The sequence below is a fragment of the Oncorhynchus gorbuscha genome, linkage group LG14 (assembly GCF_021184085.1).
Source record: "Oncorhynchus gorbuscha isolate QuinsamMale2020 ecotype Even-year linkage group LG14, OgorEven_v1.0, whole genome shotgun sequence".
In the NCBI taxonomy this organism is placed as follows: Eukaryota; Metazoa; Chordata; class Actinopteri; order Salmoniformes; family Salmonidae; genus Oncorhynchus; species Oncorhynchus gorbuscha.
In genome coordinates, this window is record NC_060186.1 from 17,741,119 (window position 1) to 17,765,308 (window position 24,190).

The 24,190-nt window shown below is 45.9% G+C and overlaps 1 protein-coding gene across 6 annotated transcripts in view; it reads left to right on the forward strand.

The window, feature by feature from the left end:
- LOC123994582 (coiled-coil domain-containing protein 136-like) overlaps positions 1-24,190 on the forward strand; it is a 62,068-nt gene that overhangs the window by 9,016 nt on the left and 28,862 nt on the right. For 3 of the 6 annotated variants that reach the window (XR_006831673.1, XM_046297346.1, XM_046297350.1), the window contains exons 2-3: positions 1,580-1,640; positions 2,409-2,684. Coding sequence is in view for 5 of the 6 variants with exons in the window: in XM_046297346.1 (XP_046153302.1) it covers positions 2,633-2,684 (52 nt within the window). In the remaining variant the exon portion in view is untranslated. Of the gene's footprint in view, positions 1-1,579; positions 1,641-1,844; positions 1,953-2,408; positions 2,685-24,190 lie in introns of those variants that run through there. The other 3 variants (XM_046297348.1, XM_046297347.1, XM_046297349.1) reach the window with 3 other exon arrangements.

Here is a 24,190-nt window from a genome sequence, read left to right on the forward strand (position 1 = left end):
TTGTGTGTGTGTGTGTGTGTGTGTGTGTGTGGGGGGGAAGAGGAGATATTCTGGAGAGAGCAGGACACAGGGTCCTCCAGGGCATGGTTATCAAGTGTGTGTGTGTGTGTGTGTTTGCATCCATGTGTGTTAATAGACTGTACGTCCCCAGTTACCTCCTGATGACGGTAGCATGGCATTCATAGCATCTCCCATAGGATAGCACACAGCAGAAACCTCCACTCCTTGCGGCACAGTGGTGGGAGCAATACCTATATGTGTTGCTAGCTTATGCAATTCTACTTATGCCATTTGTCAAAATTCTGGGTACACTCCCTTCCCTCTTCCTTTCACTCAGTAGTGTTCTCTCACTCTCTGGTCCTCTGAAAGCCTGCTTTATATAACTTATGCTGCAGTGTTGCTCAGGGATGCACAGCAGCTCAGTCACACTCACAGTAGTCAGGTTTACTGACTCACCATCTGATAGGGAAAAAACCCACAGGGCAGAGGATACCAGGGTGTTCTGGCAAAGATGGGAAAACCTTTCAAAGTCAACTTTGAACTTTTGTAGTCTTTCCTGAAACTTTCAGTCATTGGCTAGTAAGGACCATCTATTAAAACCCCATGAACAGTCAACATCTCACAAGGAAAGATGAGGTGTGACTGTTAAGAATGTTTCACTTTTCTCTGTAGTTTTGTTTTTAGCTTGAACAATTTGCATCTAGCCTATTTCGTGTGATGCGGTCCAGTGGACTTGGTTGCCTAGCAACCCCTCCGCCTAGATTCGTGTGATGCTCTGAGCTCGTCGCAGTTCCATTTTTATAACGTGCGGCCTGCCTGTTGTGAGTCATTGTGTATTGTGGAGTGCAGTTTGTTACTTCATGACCTTTGTGCTCACAATGACATGTCAAAACTGAGAGCACATAGTTACATCTGTTGACACTAATCAACACTGACAAATAGCCTACTTTGGTTCCATTTGATGCCATCCTGATAGCAATGAATTTCAAGGGTTCTTGCAACACGAAGGATAAAAGCTTCCAAAGGCTTGCCGAATGACAGATACTATAATTATTTACATTTTACATTTTTTGACGATATGTCTTATCGTTTTGACAATATCGCAATATTATTTTTGCGCTAGTTGGCTTTACCTTCACCAAAACTTCATAGCTTGTTCTCCAATCTTCTTTTTTTAAATTGGGAGCCAATTTGTTTTCAGCAGTTTTATTTCCATGACTGATCAAAATTCGTAATGAATAGTATGAGAATAATCAGCACTGACAAGTAGCCTACTTTAGTTCCATTTGATGCCATTCTGATAGTCATGAATATTAAAGGTTCTTGCTACACAAAACTTTCAAAGGCATTGTAGATATGACAAGATGCTGCTCGCAGAATGACAGATACCAGATACCATATTTGCCCCCTTAGTGTTTCATGTCTCTCTGAAGGTACACGGCAGCTGTGAGAACCCACAAGAGTCCTACCTCATCAGTCTCTCCCCCAGTACCCGTCCTCAGTGCAGCGAAGGGTTAAATCACCCACATCATAAGTTCATTGTGTATTCATGACATACATTCTGTGCTCTCTTGTTCAGGTTCGAAGACTGGATGAAATGACCTAATGTTCATTGATCACAGCTGACGGACCAACAGCAGGTAAGGGAAGGGTTAAGCCGTTTTGATCTGTAAGGAAAGATAGAGAGAGGATCGAAGGAGAGGAATGGATCAGACAGCAGTATTTAGTATGAGAACCTTTACTTATGAGGCCTGCATAGTTAACACAACGAGAAAAGAGAATCGGAGGGAGAGAGAGAGAGAGAGAGAGAGTGTGTGTGTGTGTGTGAGCGAGAGAGAGAGAGAGGATGGAGGGAGGGAGGGAGGAGTGAACGACCGACGGAAAATGAATCGCAAGCTGCAGGAGAATAGGTTGTCAGCATCCAGAGCTCCAAGGTCTGACTTTCATTAAAGGTAAATACAGTGTCTGTGTGTGTCTATATATATACTTGCACTTACAGATACGTGTGCTAGATGGTGAAAGGAATGCCTTCGATTTGACCCGTGTGGTTAAAGAAGCAGAAAGAGCAGGTAGAGGGAGAGGGAGAGGTAGAGCGAGAGATGGGATGCAAAAGCATGGGCATCAAACGTGCTTGATACCCAGACCGAGACGGGAGAGAAACCAGTAGAGGGACCAAACATGCAAATGAGAGCGAGAGAATTGGTCAGTGGTAGAGAGAGAGAGAATAGGACAGGAAGGGGTTATAGAATCACAGCTCAAGTAAAAAGGAAGCATGAGTGCAGTATCAAAACAAAAGGAGGTCTAGAGAGTGAATTGTGAGTTTGAGAGAGAGAGCTGTACCGTTTGTCTTTTTGTTGCATGCATCTCAGACTGCGGTCCCTCGCTCAGTTTGTCTCTTTCATCTCCAGCGTCCGTACGTCTCTCTCACCTTCAGGATGGAGGGGCTGCTGCGGCTGAGTCTACCCGGAGCGTGAGGAGCCTTCCTGGGCTTCGTCTGCGTCATCCTCCCCCTGTCTCTCTCTGCCCTGGGCCCCCTATACTCATCCATCACTTGACCTCTGCAGTGCAAGAGAGCATCTGGACCCACACGACACCTCCCCCTAATCCCCCACACTGAGTTGCCAGGGCAACCATGGACGGACTACGCCTGCCACCGGTCATCGAGGAGGTCATGGACCCTGCAGGTTAGTGTGTGTGTTTGTTTGTGTATGTGTATGTGTATGTGTGTGTGTGCTTATCACACTATTATGTGTGTGTTGTTTGTGTGCCTGTGTGTGTATTACATACCAATGACTCCATGCATGTGTACACAAAATGTTGTGTTCGTGAGTGTGTGAGCCATAAAGGCTCTGCCAGTGTATGTGTGTGGGTGTCTGTTTGTGTGTGTTTGTGTTAGCCAGTCAGCGAGGCCTGTGTTTACCAGAACAGACGGATTAACAGAGAGGCTTCATCTCAGAGGGATGGAGAGACAGCCTGCCAGCCTTCCATAGTGACACTACTCAGGGACGTCATCCAACAGACTGTAAGCTAGCTGGATCACAGAGCTCTATGAATATTACATTCATAAACTCTTAATATTATTTAAATATTGGATTTACACATCCAAATATAAATGCTGATGCTGGGTGAATAGTCAATCATCAGAACAATGGGATTTCTGTGTACATTCTTTCAGCTTTGAAATCCCCAGGGGTTTTCCTGGCATTAAACATCATGTTGTTTGTTTGAATTGGGACATTCAGCCTATGTATTTATAATGTAACCTATGACCTCTGTGTGAATCCTTTATCAAATCAAATCACTTTATTTGTCACATGCACCGAATACAATTAGTGTAGACTTTACCGTGAAGTGCTTACTTACAAGCCCTTAACCCAACAGTGCATTTCAAGAAGAGTTAAGAAAATATTTACCAAGTAGACTAAAATAAAAAGTAACACAATAACAATAAGGAGGCTATATACAGAAAGCACCGCTACTGAGTCAGTGTGTTGGGGTACAGGTTAGTTGAGGTAATTTGTACATGTAGTTGGGGGCGAAGTGACTATGCATAGATAATAAACAGCGAGTAGCAGCAGTGTACAAAAGGGAGGGGGGTGAACAAGTTTATACAGGAGGGGACTAAGTACACACCCTTGAGGGGCCCCAGTGTTAAGGATCAGCGTGGCAGACGTGTTGTTGCCTACTCTTACCACCTGGTGGCGGCCCGTCATGAAGTCCAGAATCCAGTTGCAGTTTAGTCCCAGATTCCATAGCTTATTGATGAGCTTCATGGGCACTATGGTGTTGAACGCTGAGCTGTAGTCAATGAACAGCATTCTCAAATAGGTGTTAATTTTGTCCAGGTGAGAAAGGACAGTGTGGAGTGCGATTGAGCTTGCGTCATCTGTGGATCTGTTAGGGCGGTATGTGAATTGGAGTGGGTCTAGGGTGTCCAGGAGGATGCTGTTGATGTGAGCCATGACCAGCCTTTCAAAGTACTTCATCGCTACTCACGTGGGTGCCACGGGATGGTAATCATTTAGGCAGGTTACCTTCGCTTCCTTGGGCACAATGACTATGGTGGTCTGCTTGAAACATGTAGGTATTACAGACTCCGTCAGGGAGAGATTGAAAATGTCAGTGAAGACACTTGACAGTTGGTCCGCGGATGCTTCGAGTACACGTCCTAGTAATCCGAGAGCATTATCACACAGTCATCCAGAACAGCTGTTGCTCTCGTGTATGCTTCAGTGTTGCTTGCCTCAAAACGACCATACAAGGCATTTAGCTTGTCTGATAGGCTCGCGTCTGGGTTTCCCTTTGTAGTCCGTAATAGTTTCCAAGCCCTGCCACATTCGACGAGCGTCAGAGCCGGTGTAGTAGGATTCAATTTTAATCCTGTGTTGACGCTTTGCTTGTATGATGGTTCATTTGAGGGCATAGCGGGATTTCTTGTAAGCGTCCAGATTAGTCTCCCGATCCGTGAAAGCGGTAGCTCTAGCCTTTAGCTTGATGCAGATGTTGCCTGTAATCCATGGCTTCTGCTTGGGATATGTATGTACAGTCACCGTGGGGACGATGTCATCGATGCATTTACATTTACATTTACATTTAAGTCATTTAGCAGACGCTCTTATCCAGAGCGACTTACAAATTGGTGCATTCACCTTATGACATCCAGTGGAACAGCCACTTTACAATAGTGCATCTAAATCTTTTAATGGGGGGGGTGAGAAGGATTACTTTATCCTATCCTAGGTATTCCTTAAAGAGGTGGGGTTTCAGGTGTCTCCGGAAGGTGGTGATTGACTCCGCTGTCCTGGCGTCGTGAGGGAGTTTGTTCCACCATTGGGGGGCCAGAGCAGCGAACAGTTTTGACTGGGCTGAGCGGGAACTGTACTTCCTCAGTGGTAGGGAGGCGAGCAGGCCAGAGGTGGATGAACGCAGTGCCCTTGTTTGGGTGTAGGGCCTGATCAGAGCCTGGAGGTACTGAGGTGCCGTTCCCCTCACAGCTCCGTAGGCAAGCACCATGGTCTTGTAGCGGATGCGAGCTTCAACTGGAAGCCAGTGGAGAGAGCGGAGGAGCGGGGTGACGTGAGAGAACTTGGGAAGGTTGAACACCAGACGGGCTGCGGCGTTCTGGATGAGTTGTAGGGGTTTAATGGCACAGGCAGGGAGCCCAGCCAACAGCGAGTTGCAGTAATGCACTTATTGATGAAGTCGATGACTGAGGTGGTATACTCCTCAATGCCATTGGATGAATCCCGGAACATATTCCAGTCTGTGCTGTAAAACAGTCCTGTAGCGTAGCATCCCCATCAAATGACCACTTCCGTATTGAGCGAGTAATTGGTAAATCCTGCTTTAGTTTTTGCTTGTAAGCAGGAATCAGGAGAATAGAATTATGGTCAGTGTTACAATGTTGTTTGTTACAAAAGGGGCGACTCCTTGTAACACTCTGGCATTCAACATACTTTTTTACTACCTGAAACGTTTTGTTGCTTGGTTTCTTGATCTGATCTATATGCTACATAGGCTTTTCATCAAAGTAGCCTATTTTGCATTTAAAACCAAATATAATCTCAGTAACTGTTCAAACAGTAAACCAAACATGTGCTAGTGTCTCCACGACCAAAACATGATAACGTTTTATGTTTTAGCTGATATGGGAATGAATACACAAGGAGCCTATTAAACTGGAATAATGATTTAGGTTACACCAGCAAGTATAAAAATATATATACAATTCTAAATCTGATTATTTGACATGGAGATGTGGGAAGCTAAAAAGGCTGTTTTTAGCAAGGCTAAAGCCAGCTAGCCAGGCTGCCACCTAGCTACTACTAGCAAGGAAAGGCGACTCTTCCTTGCCTTCACAAAATGTTAAGACATAAATAAAAAACTTTGGAGTGTAAATGGGAGAGGGACCGGCGAGGATATCATGTTACCAAAAGGTATCTGCTACTCCAAAATCCCACTTCACCCATACACACACACACACACACACACACACACACACACACACACACACACACACACACACACACACACACACACACACACACACACACACACACACACACACACACACACACACACACACACACACACACACACACACACACACACACACACACACACACACACACACACACACACACACACACACACAGGTACATAGATCAATGGAGTGAAGCTTGTAGTAACATTCATTTTAGCCATGGTCTAATCACACGTATGGTTCCTGTTACGGAGTCTAGTTGATAGGTATTCGACTAGCCGGACTGTTCCCCAGTCTCCACGTGTAGGGATTTGTACAATGCACAAACAAGGCTATTGAACTTGACATTGGTGTCTGTCTTTATTCCTTTATGCAACATATCATACTGAAACATGGTATCAGAAGTGGCTCGGAAAACACGTTTGTTATTTTTGTAGCTAAGTACAGTATAGGCGCAGTTACGTTCCATATGCGAACACACGCCGTTTCCTACTCACGACACTGATCAACTCGTTGTTAGCTGGCTAGCTAGCATCACTACCTACCTCGATGAAGGAAGGCAAAGAAATCTCCTATTCCATTGCTATGGCAGCGAACATTCCGCCACCAAATCCCATGGTTCTCACAGGGGACTGGAATACTAATTGGGACAACTTCAGGGATGAATTCGAGGACTATGCGCTGGCGACCGGTCTACATGAGAAACCCAACGAGGTACAAGCTGCAACTCTGAGGAGTTGAATGGGCAGCGAATACAGGCATATCTACCGGCACAATCTCACCCTCACAGCACGACAACAGTGTGATGCAAAGGCTTTATTGGATGCATTGGGGAATTACTTCAAACCCGCCAGAAACATCATTTACAAGCGGTTCGTTTTTGGAAGCTGCAAATAGGAAGAGGGTGAGTCAGTACACAACTTTGTAACCCATTTGAGATAACTTGTGAATAGGGGGGATTGAATGATGAATTGATTCGTGACAAAATAGTATTGGCAATTGCAAATGAGGCGTCTACTGCGAGAGAGAGACTTAACATTAGTAACTGCCATCGAAATGTGCCGCACTGCTGAAGCCACTGACATGAGAATGAGAGCAATGGAAATCGAAACCCTACGCTCCGACGTTGATACTGTTCATGCTGTTGATGGCAGACATTCAGACTAAACCAATCTAGGCAGAGTAATTCACCACAAACGGTGAACACAGAGAGCCCCGTGGCATGTAAATACTGTGGGAACACACACACACACGTGGCAAAGAGCACTTCCCTGCCTACGGAAAACCATGCAGAGCTTGTGGAACTAATAATCACTTTGCAAAACTGTGTCTCAAAAGCAAAAGAAGGGTGAGTGAGGGCAAGATTCTCTGTGTTGATGATGCCACTCAATGTTCAGAGCTGAACAGTGAAAGTGACATTTACATGCATGACTCCATTGGGGCTGTACACTCAAGAGGGAAGAAATGGTTTGTGACACTATGATTACACAACAAGCAACAACAATGTCAACTAGATTCCGGTGCTACATGCAACGTAATGAGCTACAAAGACTAAATCAATCTGGCACCTGACACACATCTATTGCCCAGCGATACTAGATTAAAGCTGTACTCAGTAGAGCTAATGAGCTCTATGGGCACCTTTGAGACTGAATGTGTTATTCGGGGACGCAAACACAAGCTGGAGTTTGAGATTGTGAAAACCAGTCAACATCCTCTCCTCTCAGGCTCTACATGCGAACCCCTGGGACTGATGCAGTTCACTGTACCAAATGACCTGCACATTGTGGATTATGTCCAGCATGGACACCTGTCCAAAGAACAACTACTCATCAGATATGACGATGTATTCAACATGCCCGTTGAATCAGTGCCTGGGGAGGTACACTTTGAAGTGGATGAGAGCATCACTCCAGTCCAGTGTGCTCCTTGCAACGTGCCCATTGCAATGAAAGTGGCTGTGAAGGCCCAGCTGGACAAGTATGAGGGCGATGGCCACATGACATCTGTGACTGAACCAACTGACTGGATCAGCAATATGGTCATAGTGAAAAAAACAGAGAAACTGAGGGTCTGCATCGACCCAAAGCATCTGAACCAAGCACTGAAACAATCCCAGTACATCATGCCGACACTAGAGGATGTCCTCTATAAGCTTCCCAAGGCCAGGATTTTCACCTTGGTGTATGCCCGAGATGCATTCCTTCAATTCAAGCTGGACGAAGAAAGCAGCTTCATGACTACCTTCTGGACCCCCTGGGGTCGGAAACGCTGGCTCAAGGTCCCGTTTGGTGTCTCAGTGGCGCCTGAGGTATATCAACGCAAGCAGCACGAGTTACTGGCTGGGCTCAAGGGCATTGAACCCATTGCCGATGATGTCCTGATTGTTGGCTGTGGTGGCACAGACGAAGAAGCAGAACGCGACCACGATGTGAAGCTCCTGGCACTGATGGAGCGCTGACGATCAGTTAAGCTTCGCCTTGGCCTGAAGAAGCTGCAGTTCAAGGTGAAAGACGTCCACTTCCATGGCCACATTCTCTCAGCAAAAGGCCTGAAGCCGGACCCAAAGGTCCGAGCGATCCTCGACATGCCAAACCCGTCTGATGCAAAAGGAGTACAGCGTCTCATCGGTTTTGCAAACTTGCTTGCAAAGTTCATGCCACACCTATCAGCAGTCTGTAAGCCTCTGCGCCGGTTGCTGGACAAAGACACACCATGGCACTGGCTAACCAAGCACGAGGCCGCAGTGCAGGAGATTAAATCTCTGGCTTCATCCATGCCAGTGTTGCGCTACTACGACGTCACGAAGCCTGTCACAATCCAGAGCGACTCCAGCCAAAGCGGACTTGGATGCTGCCTTATGCAGGAAGGCCAACCCGTTGCGTTTGCCTCAAGAGCGCTCAACCCCACCGAACAAAACTATGCACAAATTGAGAAAGAGTGCCTCAGCATCGTCTTCTCCTGCTAGCGATTCCATCACTACCTATATGATCGAGAGCTGGTCACTGCTGAAACTGACCACAAACCACTCATTGCCATATTCAGTAAACCTCTCCTCAAAGCACCCAAGAGGCTTCAAAGCATGCTCCTGACTCTGCAAAATTACAGCCTGAAGGTTATTTACAAGCCAGGACCAGAGATGTACATCAGCGACACACTGAGCAGGGCAACAGCACAATGTACAGGCAGAGGCAATGTCTATAAGCGGCAGGCCATCTGTTCACTACAGCAGGAACAACAAGATGTTCAACAGATTAATCAGGCAGACTACTTAAACGTCACAGATCACCGCCTAGCCCAGATCAGGCAAACCACTGACAAGGATGAAAACCTACAGTCACTGAAGTCCATGGCTCTTGCAGGTTGGCCATACCTGAAAGATGAGACACCTTTCAGTGAGAGAATACTGGACCTTTCGAGATGAGATCAGCGTGCAAAATGGCATCTTGTTCAGAGGTCAGAAGGTCATTATTCCCAAATCACTACGTCCAGAGATGCTTACCCGCATACACTCCAGTCACGTTGGAGGTAACGCATGCTACCGCCAGGCCCGTGAAACATTATACTGGCCAAACATGCAAGCAGAAATTAAAGACTTTGTCAGCAACTGTACCACATGCAACGAATACGCTCCTGAACAGCAAAAGGAAACCATGATGTCACACGAACTGCCCACAAGGGCCTGGCAAATCGTCAGCATGGACTTATTCAGCCACAGACAAAAGGACTATCTTCTCATCGTTGATCACTACTCTGACTTTTGGGAAATTGAACTACTCCCTGACTTGTCTGCAGAGACGGTCATAAAGCGCTGCAAGGCGCAGTTTGCAAGGCAAGGTCAGCCTGACAAGGTAATCACGGACAATGGCCCACAATTCACTGCAAAGTTCAAGCGTATCACCTCAGAATGGGAGTTTGACCACGTGACCTCTCCAAGACACCCAAAAGCAAATGGGAAGGCAGAATCAGCTGTCAAGATTGCAAAAAAACTGTTAAGCAGAGCCTTGTGCGACAGCAACGACTCATGGAAAGCGATCTTACAATGGAGGAACACACCCACCGAAAACATGGACAGCAGCCCAGCACAACGCCTTCTGTCCAGATGTCTGAAGACTACCATCCCCGTAGCTAACAAGCTACTTGAGCCCTGCGTCATGGTTGGCATCACAGACAAACTGCGTCACAGAAAGCAGCTCGCTATGTGCTTCTCCGACCGGACTGCTCGAGACCTACCAGAGCTGGAGGTGGGTGAAACGATAAGGATGAAACCACTGCCGGGAGACCACACAGGACTTTGGAGGCTGGGCACGTGCCTGCAGAGAGTTGCACCACGTTCTTACCTGGTGGATGTTGGTGGCTCCCTCTATCGTCGCAATCGGGTGGATCTGCGCGTAGCAGAGCTGACAAACCAGAACACGCCATACACTCACCTAGATGAGCTGGATCACAGTCCAGGCCTAAGGGTAAGGGGCACAAAATTGAGACATGAGCCAACTGAAGGTGAGGTTTCTACCTCACCAAGCTCTCCAGCTCGTGGCCCTAACCCTACCCCTGTCATAGCCAATACTTAGTCACGGGTGGGTCGGCTGTGCAAGCCACCGGACAGGCTTACTCTGTAAGCAAGAGACTGTTAACTTGTCCTCTGTTAATTAAACATTTAAAATAAAACAACAATTTTAAAGATGACAACTGAAGTAAAAAGAAAATGACATGCTTTTTCAATTGTTATGACTTGACTGTTAAGAACTTCATGTTATGCCTTTATGTTTGCACTTTCTATTGAAAATGATGATGTTACGGAGTCTAGTTGATAGGTATTCGACTAGCCAGACTGTTCCCCAGACTCCACGTGTAGGGATTTGTACAATGCACAAACAAGGCACTTGAACTTGACATTGGTGTCTGTCTTCATTCCTTTATCCAACATATCATACAGAAACAGTTCCTCATGTTAATTATCCAAGACATACTATATTTGAGGTGTGAGTGTGAGTTGTGCAGTGGGTGGTTAAAGCAGGTACAATGTTGTAGGTGAGACAGTGTTGTAGTTTTAAAACTAGTTAGGGATAAGCGGGACGCAAATGTCTCAACTGGCCAATTGCCAGGGAAAATGCAGTGCGCCAGATTCAAATAAAATACTATAAAATTCAAACTTTCATTAAATCACACATCTAAGATACTCAATTAAAGCTACACTCATTGTGAATCCAGCCAACATGTCAGATTTAAAAAATGCTTTTCGGCGAAAGCATAAGAAGCTATTATCTGATAGCCTGCACCATCTGCACCAACAGAGGTTAGGTTAAACAAAGGAGTTAGCATATTTAAACCCTGCAGGCGCTACACAAAACGCTGAAATAAAATATAAAACATGCATTACCTTTGACGAGCTTCTTTTGTTGGCACTCCAATATGTCCCATAAACATCACAATTGGTCCTTTTGTTTAGATTAATTCCGTCCATATATATCCAAAATGTCCATTTATAAAGCGCGTTTGATCCAGAAAAAACAGCTTACAAAAAATGCAACGTCTCTACAAAATATTTCAAAAGTTGCCTATAAACTACTTTTGTAATACAACTTTAGGTATTTTTAAACGTTACTAATCAATCAAATTGTAGACGGGGCAATCTGTGTTCAATACAGGAAAGAAAACAAACCAGCACCACTTTTCACATCTTGCGCAACTCACAAAAGTGTCCCCAGTTCCTAGTTGGCCTACTTCTTCATTGCACAAAGTAATAACCTCAACCAGATTCCAAAGACTGGTGACATCCAGTGGAAGCGGTAGGAACTGAAAACAGGTTCCTAAGAAATATCCCTTGGCAATAACAATTTAGGGAACAGAGAGAGGCAAAAAAAAAATCTGAACAATTAGTCCTCAGGGTTTTGCCTGCTACATAAGTTATGTTATACTCACAGACATGATTCAAACAGTTTTAGAAACTTCAGAGTGTTTTCTATCCAAATCTATGAATAATATGCATATCTTATATTCTTGGCATGAGTAGCAGGAAGTTGAAATTGGGGCACGCTATTTATCCAAAAGTGAAAATTCTGTCCCCTAGCTCCAAGAGGTTATTAACAGGTGTAGGTGAGATGGTGTTGTAGTTTTAACAGGTGTAGGTGAGACAGTGTTGTAGTTTTAACAGGTGTAGGTGAGGCGGTGTTATAGTTTTAACAGGTGTAGGTAGTGTTAATTTTTGCACTCTTTTTTTGTTTTAGATTTAGTCTAGTCTTAGATATTTTTACCTTCGAGAATGTTTTGCCACTGAACGTGGTTCTGGTACCAGAGCCACAAGCCACGTTACCAGAGCCACGTTGCAGATTGAAAATTTCATGAGTAGAACTGATGTTATTCCTTATTCAACATTTCAGAGAGGCATGTTTGTTCTACATACAGTAGCATATTTCTATCAGAATTTTCCAAAACAATACCTCCCAGGTTGTTAGCTATAGCTGGTGTAGTTGGTGTAGCCGAAACAAATGGTTGAAGGTTCGGTCTGGAAGCAGTCCAGTTTTAGAACAGCCAGCAATATGCTTTATGACTGTAAAAAGTGGTCCACTAATGCACGATAGAAAGTAAGAAGGTAGAGCGGGTATATGGGTCATATCTTTAAAACGGTAAAGGCTAGAATCCAGCTGTTTTCTCTGAGGAAAAGAGGGAGACTTGGTTACGGTGGCTGCAGATCCTGGCGATGAAATGCAGTGGGGAAAGTGGCAGGCTTGAACGAGACCACACTTTCAAAGACTGCCTACTTTTCTATACTAGAGGGAGAGAAAAACACAACTAGACTGTTGTTTCACTATTAAACTCAATGCTGCTATTGTTTTTCATTTAGTAAAGAAGCTTATTTAAAAAATCTCACCTAAAAACTCTTATCCAGTCCATTTAGTAGTCAGATTTTAGTCACAGAGATAACTGAAATGAAAACTAATTTTAGTTTCGTAATAGTCTTGTCAATTTCGTCTGAAAAATAGGTGTTTGACAAAAATTGTAGTCACTTTTTGTTGACGAAATTAACACTGGGTGTAGGTGCGACATAGTTTAACAGGTAGAGGTGAGACAGTATTGTAGTTACAGTATGTAAAGGTGAGTTTGGGTTAGCCACAGCTGTCCGTGTTGAGTTGCTGTTCAAGATAAATTGAGTTAGCCAAAGCTGCTCTGGCAGAGTGGATGGGGCTAGTTAGCTGTTGTAGCTGTGAGTTAGCCATAGCTGGTCTATTGGGTTAATTGGGTTTGATCGCTAGTCTGAAGGACTTGAGCTATGTAGAGCTAGCTATACCCAGATGAAATAGAGAGTCCCGGGAGTTCTCCCTGTAAAATGCTGTCTCTGATCAAAGCCAAAGTCCATTGTGATCTTCAGAGCTGCTTTGTGATGGCTCGGAGTGTGTAAGCTTATGCTGCATGGTTCATTCTCTGTGTCTGTGTGTGGTTCATTCTGTGTGTGTGTGCTGATGGCCCAGTTTATTCTGCTATAGAAATGACTACAGTGTTTCTCCACTCTCACTACAAAGTACAGACAAACACACAGCATCTCTCTCTCTCTCTCTCTCTCTCTCTCTCTCTCTCTCTCTCTCTCTCTCTCTCTCTCTCTCTCTCTCTCTCTCTCTCTCTCTCTCTCTCTCTCTCTCTCTCTCTCTCTCTCTCTCTCTCTCTCTCTCTCTCTCTATCCCCTCTCATCTGATTTGACTGACAAATCACCCAAAGATGTTACTTCCTCACAGTTGGCTTCTAAGGAGTTTGATAGAGAGGTAGAGGATAAATGGAGGCACTGGGAGAAGGACAGAGAAGGTCTCCACCCACTGCATCTCAATCTCCTTTGATCTGACTGCGACACTCTAGAACACCTCATCCATGTTGTGTCAGTGACTCCCCTGTCCTTTAGCTCTGCTGTGCTGGTGTTCCATATGTACGTACACCCCCCCTTATATGCCTTTGAAGAACCGCTGACTCCCATAGCTCTTCCCTCAATACCCACTGGTTTCACCAGTTCCTGTCTCTACTTGTCCACCCCCAGCAGCTGCACCCCTCCTCTCTCTCTCTCTCTCTCTCCACATATGCCATGTATAGCACCCACAGAGCCCAGCACGTGCCAACCTCATCCTCCCACCATCACGCCTCCATGGCCCACTAACACACTAATCTACTGCAGTCTCTCTCTCTCTCTCTCTCTCACTCACTCACTCACTCACTCACTCACTCACTCACTCACTCACTCACTCACTCACTCACTCACTCACTCACTCACTCACTCACTCACTCACTCACTCACTCACTCACTCACTCACACACACACACACACACACACACACACACACACACACACACACACACACACACACACACACACACACACACACACACACACACACACACACACACACACACACACACACACACACACACACACACACACACACACACACACACACACACACACACACACACACACACACACACACACACACAGCTGCACCCCCTCTCTCTCTCTCTCCACATATGCCATGTATAGCACCCACAGAGCCCAGCGCGTGCCAACCTCATCCTCCCACCATCACGCCTCCATGGCCCACTAACACACCACTCTACTGCAGTCTCTCTCTCTCTCTCTCTCTCTCTCTCTCTCTCTCTCTCTCTCTCTCTCTCTCTCTCTCTCTCTCTCTCCCTGCTCTCTCTCTCACACACAGGGAGACAGCTGCAGCCACAGTTCTGCCTCTGCATCCTCATATTAGAGCCTGTCTCCTCTCCTCTGTCATCTGTAATTGGATGTGACTGGCGATGAAAAGTTCAGGATCGTGACCCATTGCCTGGGGTTACCCTCTCTATCTATCTCTCCAGCAAAAACGAGGTCAACCAAAAGTACAGAGGTCAACCAAAAGTACAGTCATAAGAGCTGATTGTCTAGTTGCAGTATAACCTTCTTTAAATTGTGTTTACCATGTTTACTCTCTCTCTCTGGTGTGTGTGGGCTGCTGTCTAACAGGATAATTATCAGTGTAGCTGAGTACTGAACTCCTACACTGTCTCTGTATTACGACCCATTTAAAGGCAATATCTGTCAAACTAACAGTTCATCACTATATCTAGTCACTAGAAGTCTGACTGGAACAGGACTGTAGACTGGGGATTTGCTTCTGCTGCTTTGAGCCAAGTCTGGAAAGGGTTTGAGGTCTGTGGACGTGTATCCTGGCTGGCAATCACTATGAAATATCCTGTTTCGAATGACCATCTGCGTCCCAAAATGGCACCTTGTTCCCTATATAGTGCACTACTTCTGACCAGAGCTCTATGGTCTATGTAAAGTAGTGAACTACAGTATATAGGGAATAATAAGGGGTTGCTGGTAGCCTAGTGGTTAGAGCGTTGGGCCAGTAACCCAAAAGGTTACTGGATCGAATCCCTGAGCTGACAAGGTAAAAATCTGTTGTTCTGTCCCTGGACAGCAGTTAACCCACTGTTCATCGGGCACCGTGGATGCTAAGGCAGCCCCCCACACCTCCCTAACTCAGGGGTTGGGTTAAATGCGGTAGACACATTTCAGTTGAAGGCATTCAGTTGTTCAACTGACTAGCTTTCCCCTAGTGCCATTTGGGATGTTAACTAATGACACTGCACTAAATCAGCAGTTTCAGGTAAACTAGCTAAACCAATGTGCTTTAATTATAATGTCAATACTAGATACAGTGGTTAGCTAGCTTGGAGGAAGTATTTAATGTTTTGTGCACTGTGTCTGTGCACTTAGCTAGCTACCCATTGCATATGAAGTGTGACTGGCTCATCCGTGGATGTACAGAGAAAATGCACTCTTTTTTTCTGATTGGTTCAAAGTTACTAATGAGCATTGTAATTCTACAAGTTGAATTGGTAGGTTCGTCGCTACCAAGTCGGCACGCAGCAGGTAACGCTTTTGTCTAGCAAGAGGAGGAAGGGCCTACCACTGTGATAAGTACACATCGGCAGTGGGATTCTCAGTGTGTTTCCTGCTTTAGAAGTAAGCTATGTTATTAGACTAGTAACCTTCTGTGTTACAGTATAGACTTAGTGAGAAGTGTGTGTCTGTGTTAGGCTCTGTGTGAAGTGGTGTGTTGGTGGGGTGTTGAGAAGTGTGTGTCTGTGTTAGGCTGTGTGTGAAGTGTTTTAGTCGGGGTGTTGAGAAGTGTGTGTCTGTGTTAGGCTGTGTGTGAAGTGTTTTAGTAGGGGTGTTGAGAAGTGTGTGTCTGTGTTAGGCTGTGTGTGAAGTGGTGTTTTAGTCGGGGTGTTGAGAAGTGTGTGTCTGTGTTAGGCTGTGTGTGAAGTGGTGTGTTGGTGGTGTGTTGAGAAGTGTGTGTCTGTGTTAGGCTGTGTGTGAAGTGGTGTGTTGGTGGGGTGTTGAGAAGTGTGTGTCTGTGTTAGGCTGTGTGTGAAATGCTGTGTTGGTGGGGTGTTGAGAAGTGTGTGTCTGTGTTAGGCTGTGTGTGAAGTGGTGTGTTGGTGGGGTGTTGAGAAGTGTGTGCCTGTGTTAGGCTGTGTGTGAAATGGTGTGTTGGTGGGGTGTTGAGAAGTGTGTGTCTGTGTTAGGCTGTGTGTATGCAGGTGGCACATGGGCACAGAGTTGGGTGTATTATTGGTCACTCTAATCAGTTGGCCTACTGCATATAATACAACTGTGATATATACAACCTAACAGTTACTAATTGGTAAATATCAAATCAAATCAAATTTATTTATATAGCCCTTTGTACATCAGCTGATATCTCAAAGTGCTGTACAGAAACCCAGCCTAAAACCCCAAACAGCAAGCAATGCAGGTGTAGAAGCACGGTGGCTAGGAAAAACTCCCTAGAAAGGCCAAAACCTAGGAAGACACCTAGAGAGGAACCAGGCTATGTGGGGTGGCCATTCCTCTTCTGGTTGTGCCGGGTGGAGATTATAACAGAACATGGCCAAGATGTTCAAATGTTCATAAATGACCAGCATGGTGGAATAATAATAAGGCAGAACAGTTGAAACTGGAGCAGCAGTTAGTAACCCTTATTTTTGTTCATTACCATGGAATCCCAAATTTGGTAGTGCATGGGCAGATTTCCTCTTGTTATGTCATTCACTGACACGCTGTTTTTCATGATTCGGGCTAAGCCTCTTAGTTCCAGTGAAGGAAAATCTTAACACTACAGCATACAATAACATTCTAGACAATACTCTGCTTCCATCTTTGTGGCAACAGTTTGGGGCAGGCCCTTTCCTGTATCAGCATGACAATGCCTTTGTGCACAAAGCGAGGTCCGTACAGAAATGGTTTGTCGAGATTGGTGTGGAAGAACTTGACTGGCCTGCACAGAGCCTTGACCTCAACTCCATCGAACACCTTTGAGATGAATTGGAACGCCGACAGTGAGCCAGGCCTAATCGCCCAACATCAGTGTCCAAACTCACTAATGCTCTTGTGGCTGAATGGAATCAAGTCCCCGCAGCAATGTTCCAACATCTAGTGGAAAGCCTTCCCAGCAGCAAAGGGGGACCAACTCCATATTAATGGCCGCGATTTTGGAATGGGATGTTTGACGAACAGGTGTCCACATATTTTTGGTCATGTAGCGTATCATTGTATAAACACACATAAGATGGAAAAATGTGTAGAATTGCATGAACTTAGCTTTAAAACTGCAACATTTTCTCCACCAACAAGAGGGGTGTGAACAGTTTGGGGTCGCATTGGATCGCTTGGTGGGGGTTTGTTACCACACCGATAAATTACAATATCCGTCCGGACTTTCTCAAATAGTATTTGAGTACCCCTGCTCTATACTAACCAGCCAGGAGCCTTCTCCAAAAGGGCTTGTGGGTGTGGACTGCCCTTGTATGGTCATATCATTTTTTTATTCTAACAAGTGCGTGTGTCAATCCTTATGAAAGATCTCGGCTGACATAACCTACATATTTGTCTCTGTGAGAATGTGAATTCATAACATGACTAGATTCCTGTCATGGTTTCTCTTCTGAATGGGATTTTTCTGTCCTCGAGGGAGCGACGTCGATACAACAGATGGTTGGGCTCATTGGAATGGGGGGGGGGGGGTGCGAGTTAAGTGAGGATTCTGCACATAACTGTAGTTTAAGGTGTGTGTGTGTTTTCTCCAAATGGGACCATGAGACTGTTCCCAAGAAGACTGCATTGTGTCTATGCGGTGCTACTAGACATTAACAGTGTGTGTAGGACTTGAGTGTGTGGGATGTCATCATTGTGAGTGTGAGGGGGCTGTTACCTTAGTGTGTTAGTAGAGAATTAGGACATGAATGATAGAGGTAGGGGAGAGAGAGTCAAATCGATAACATTATGTCCCAATGCCCTTCGTCCTCCATTTTCATCATCCTACAGTATATCATATCCCCTCTGCTCTGGCCCTGTGTGTAGTCAGGTTAGTCATATGGATTTTATAAGCCCTCGCTCTGTGTGTGTTTGTTTGTGTGTGTGAGAGATGGTGTGTGTATTTATAATCTAGTAAATCACAGAGACAGGGGTGCTCTGATAGGACATATTTTCCTCATATTGATCTCCCTTCCCTCATACAGAAGGAAAACAAATTTAATTGGGTTTATAAACGGGCAAACATTAATACTTGTGATTAGTTTAGTCTGGTTTAGACTTTGATTTATGTCCTCTTATCTTCTCTCGCCTATCTTCTCTCTCCTATCTTCTCTCTCCTATCTTCTCTCGCCTATCTTCTCTCGCCTATCTTCTCTCGCCTATCTTTTCTCGCTTATCTTCTCCCGCTTATCTTCTCTCTCCTATCTTCTCCCGCCTATCTTCTCCCGCCTATCTTCTCTCTCCTATCTTCTCTCTCCTATCTTCTCTCTCCTATCTTCTCCCGCCTATCTTCTCTCTCCTATCTTCTCTCTCCTATCTTCTCTCTCCTATCTTCTCCCGCCTATCTTCTCCCGCCTATCTTCTCTCTCCTATCTTCTCTCTCCTATCTTCTCCCGCCTATCTTCTCCCGCCTATCTTCTCTCTCCTATCTTCTCTCTCCTATCTTCTCTCTCCTATCTTCTCTCGCCTATCTTCTCTCTCCTATCTTCTCTCTCCTATCTTCTCTCTCCTATCTTCTCTCGCCTATCTTCTCCCGCCTATCTTCTCTCTCCTATCTTCTCTCTCCTATCTTCTCTCTCCTATCTTCTCTCGCCTATCTTCGCCCGCCTATCTTCGCCCGCCTATCTTCTCCCGCCTATGTTCGCCCGCCTATCTTCTCCCGCCTATCTTCTCTCTCCTATATTCTCTGCTATCTTCTCTCTCCTATCTTCTCTCTCCTATCTTCTCCCGCCTATCTTCTCTCTCCTATCTTCTCTCTCCTATCTTCTCTCGCCTATCTTCTCTCGCCTATCTTCGCCCGCCTATCTTCTCCCGCCTATCTTCGCCCGCCTATCTTCTCCCGCCTATCTTCTCTCTCCTATATTCTCTGCTATCTTCTCTCTCCTATCTTCTCTCTCCTATCTTCTCCCGCCTATCTTCTCTCTCCTATATTCTCTGCTATCTTCTCTCTCCTATCTTCTCTCTCCTATCTTCTCCCGCCTATCTTCTCTCTCCTATCTTCTCTCTCCTATCTTCTCTCTCCTATCTTCTCTCTCCTATCTTCTCCCGCCTATCTTCTCCCGCCTATCTTCTCCCGCCTATCTTCTCTCTCCTATATTCTCTGCTATCTTCTCTCTCCTATATTCTCTGCTATCTTCTCTCTCCTATCTTCTCTCAATCTTTTATAATACATATTTTTTACTCATCAGTCTTTCTCTCTCTTCTTCAACTGTTTCGCTGTTTTTTCTCGTCTTGCTTTCATTCTCTCGCATCATCTTGCTGGCTTCCTCTTCTCTCTCCATCTCATATGAAGTACTCATTACAGCTCTATCAAACATGAATTAAAAACACCACTGCCACAGTGATGATGTCTGATCTGGCCAGAGAGAAAGAAAGGGAAGATGCTGAGAGGCAGAGAACCAGAGTAGATGAGGCATGGAGGAAGTGAAGGAGAGAGAGAGATGTTAAATGTCTTCACAGAACTGATGCAGGCCTATTGATATTCCAGCACTGCTCTCCTCTGGCCTACGATCTACTGCCTTTTCTCATCAAGGCTGGGGTGCTGTGTGTGTGTGTGTGTGTGTGTGTGTGTGTGTGTGTGTGTGTGTGTGTGTGTGTGTGTGTGTGTGTGTGTGTGTGTGTGTGTGTGTGTGTGTGTGTGTGTGTGTGTGTGTGTGTGTGTGTGTGTGTGTGTGTGTGTGTGTGTGTGTTCTGTGGTAAAAGCTGGGATAATGTTCACTTGGGGAGTGATGAAAGGAACAGAGCTGGATGGATTGATAAGGTGTATAGGTGTGTGTGGTGGTCCTCAATATTCTGCCTCTATCTCATAGCCAATGTCACCCGCTTCGTATCAGTCTCACTCAGGAGTGTGTATGTATGTGTGTGTGTTTGTGTATGTGTGAGAGATCCAAGATGGCGTAGCAGTCACACGTGTGTTTTGTCTTGTCCCGTGGAAATATCGTAAATATCGTTTTCCACGTTTTATTTCTCTCGTATATATGTTCATCTCACTTTCCGTCTACGGACTAAATATACTCTCCTGCAACCTGCCTCACCCAATGTGGTACGGATCTGCTATTTTTATACTTTAGAATTGGAACCCCCATCAAAAGCTAGGTAGCTAACTAGCTACTAGCTAGTAATCAGCCACTATTAGCGGTCTTTCACCATCAACTAGGACATCAGCCAGCCTCAGCTTGGTCAATACCGACCAGTCTACACAGCACGATATCAACCCAGAGCATATCGGACTGCTTTTTCTCTAGCACATCTCCAGATTTCTACCGCAAGCTCTGAACCTTTACATCGGATCATCGCAGCTAGCTAGCTGCAATCCGAGGGGCTACTCCTGGCTAACGTGTCTGTCCGAAAGCAAGCACCAGTTAGCCTTGAGCTAGCCTCGAGCTAGGCCCATCTCCCGACTAGCCTAAGAGGTCCACCAGCTAATTATTGGGCTAGAGTACCTCTTTTGCCAATTGGCCTGGACCCTTTACTGCCGACACGGAGCCTCGCCCGATCCATCACGACTGGTCTGCCGATGTAATAGGCCGAGGTGGTTTCAACAGGCCCTTCCGTTGCGACGACACTAAAGGCCCATCTGCTAGCCCCGGTCCGCTAGCTGTCTGAATCGCTGTCTCCAGCTCACCTATTGTAGTAGTGGCTACTTGAATTGGCTCCCTGACTCACCTATTGCTACTCATTGGACCCTATGATCACACGGCTACACTTATCTCTCCCTAATGACAATATGCCTTGTCTATTGCTGTTTTGGTTAGTGATTATTGTCTAATTTCACTGTAGAGTCCCCAGTACTGCCCAATATGCCTTAGATAGCCCTTTTGTCCCACCCCCCACACATTCGGTGACCTCACCTGGGTTAACTGGTGCCTCTAGAGACAAAACCTCTCTTATCGTCACTCAGATCCTAGGTTTACCTCCACCATACTCGCATCCTACCATACTCTTGTCTGTACATTATGCCTTGAATCTATTCTTCCAAGCACAGAAATCTGCTCCTTTTACTCTCTGTTCCGAACACACTAGATGACCAGTTCTTATAGCGTTTAGCCGTACCCTTATCCTTCTCCTCCTCTGTTCCTTTGGTGATGTAGAGGTTAACCCAGGCCCTGAAGCCCCCAGCACCACTCCCATTCCCCAGGCGCTCTCATTTGTTGACTTCTGTAACTGTAAAAGCCTTGGTTTCATGCATGTTAACATCAGAAGCCTCTTCCCTAAGTTTGTTTTATTCACTGCTTTAGCACACTCTGCCAACCCTGATTTTCTAGCCGTGTCTGAATCTTCGCTTAGGAAGGCCACCAAAAATACTGACATTTCCTGAAAATCCTGATTGCCCCCATCTATCTTCAGAGTTCTACTGTTAGGTAACCTAAACTGGGATATGCTTAACACCCCGGCCAATCTACAATCTAAGCTAGATGCCCTCAATCTCACACAATTTATCAAGGAACCTACCAGGTACAACCCTAAATCTGTAACCATGGGCACCCTCTTAAATATCAGCCTCTGCTGTCTTCAACCAGGATCTCAGTGATCACTGCCTCATTGCCTGCGTTCGTAATGGGTCCGCGGTCAAACGACAATCCCTCATCACTGTCTAACGCTCCCTAAAACACTTCAGCGAGCAGTCCTTTCTAATCGACCTGTCCCGGGTATCCTGGAAGGATATTGACCTCATCCGTCAGTAGAGGATGCCTGGTTGTTCTTTAAAAGTGCTTTCCTCACCATCTTAAATAAACATGCTCCTTTCCAAAAATGTAGAACTAAGAACAGATATTGCCCTTGGTTCACCCCAGACGTGACTGCCCTTGACCAGCACAAAAACATTCTGTGGCGTTCTGCTTTAGTATTGAATAGCCCCCGCGATATGCAAATTTTCAGGGAAGTCAGAAACCAATATACACAGTCAGTTAGAAAAGCTAAGGCTAGCTTTTTCAAATAGAAATTTGCATCCTGTAGCACTATTTCCAAAAAGGTTTTGGACACTGTAAAGTCCATGGAGAATAAGAGCACCTCCTCCCAGCTGTCCACTGCACTGAGACTAGGTATGTCATGCTGGTGAATGAGGACCCAAAAGCGACTTGGCGAAAACAGAGTATTTAATCCAGAATAAACTTTACAAAACAAAAAGCATAATACTACACGTAAAGACGAGAACAGACTGGAGACTTGATCGAGAACTGCAGGTTGCCTCGGGAAGGCACTTGAACCTAGCAGACTCAGACACCTGCTCACCACGCAGCATCTGAGGGAAACACGACACGACAGGGCAAAACATAGACACAGCACGGTGAATTATAAATGAGGATCCGACAGGGCAGGTACGGGAAACAAGGAGTGAAATAGGGACTCTAATCAGGGAAAAGGATCGGGAACAGGTGTGGGAAGACTAAATGATGATTAGGGGAATAGGAACAGCTGGGAGCAGGAACGGAACGATAGAGAGAAGAGAGAGCGAGAGAGTGAGAGAGGGAGGGGGAGAGAGAGGGATAGAAAGAGGGAAAGAACCTAATAAGACCAGCAGAGGGAAACGAATAGAATGGGAAGCACAGGGACAAGACAAGATAATAAATGACAAAACATGACAGTACCCCCCCACTCACCGAGCGCCTCCTGGCGCACTCGAGGAGGAATCCTGGCGGCAACGGAGGAAATCATCAATGAGTGAACGGTCCAGCACGTCTCGAGACGGAACCCAACTCCTCTCCTCAGGACCGTAACCCTCCCAATCCACTAAGTATTGGTGACCCCGTCCCCGAGAACGCATGTCCATGATCTTATGTACCTTGTAAATAGGTGCGCTCTCGACAAGGACGGGAGGGGGAGGGAAGACGAACGGGTGTGCGAAGAAAGGGCTTAACACAGGAGACATGGAAGACAGGATGGACGCGACGAAGATGTCGCGGAAGAAGCAGTCGCACAGCGACAGGATTGACGACCTGGGAGACACGGAACGGACCAATGAACCGCGGAGTCAACTTACGAGAAGCTGTCGTAAGAGGAAGGTTGCGAGTGGAAAGCCACACTCTCTGGCCGCAACAATACCTAGGACTCTTAATCCTGCGTTTATTGGCGGCTCTCACAGTCTGTGCCCTGTAGCGGCAAAGTGCAGACCTCACCCTCCTCCAGGTGCGCTCACAACGTTGGACAAACGCGTGAGCGGAGGGAACGCTGGACTCGGCAAGCTGGGAAGAGAATAGAGGAGGCTGATAACCCAGACTACTCTGAAACGGAGATAACCCGGTAGCAGACGAAGGAAGCGAGTTGTGAGCGTATTCTGCCCAGGGGAGCTGTTCTGCCCAAGACGCAGGGTTTCTGAAAGAAAGGCTGCGTAGTATGCGACCAATCGTCTGATTGGCCCTCTCTGCTTGACCGTTAGACTGGGGATGAAACCCGGAAGAGAGACTGACGGACGCACCAATCAAACGACAGAACTCCCTCCAAAACTGTGACGTGAATTGCGGGCCTCTGTCTGAAACGGCGTCTAACGGGAGGCCATGAATTCTGAACACATTCTCGATAATGATTTGTGCCGTCTCCTTAGCGGAAGGAAGTTTAGCGAGGGGAATGAAATGTGCCGCCTTAGAGAACCTATCGACAACCGTAAGAATCACAGTCTTCCCCGCAGACAAAGGCAGACC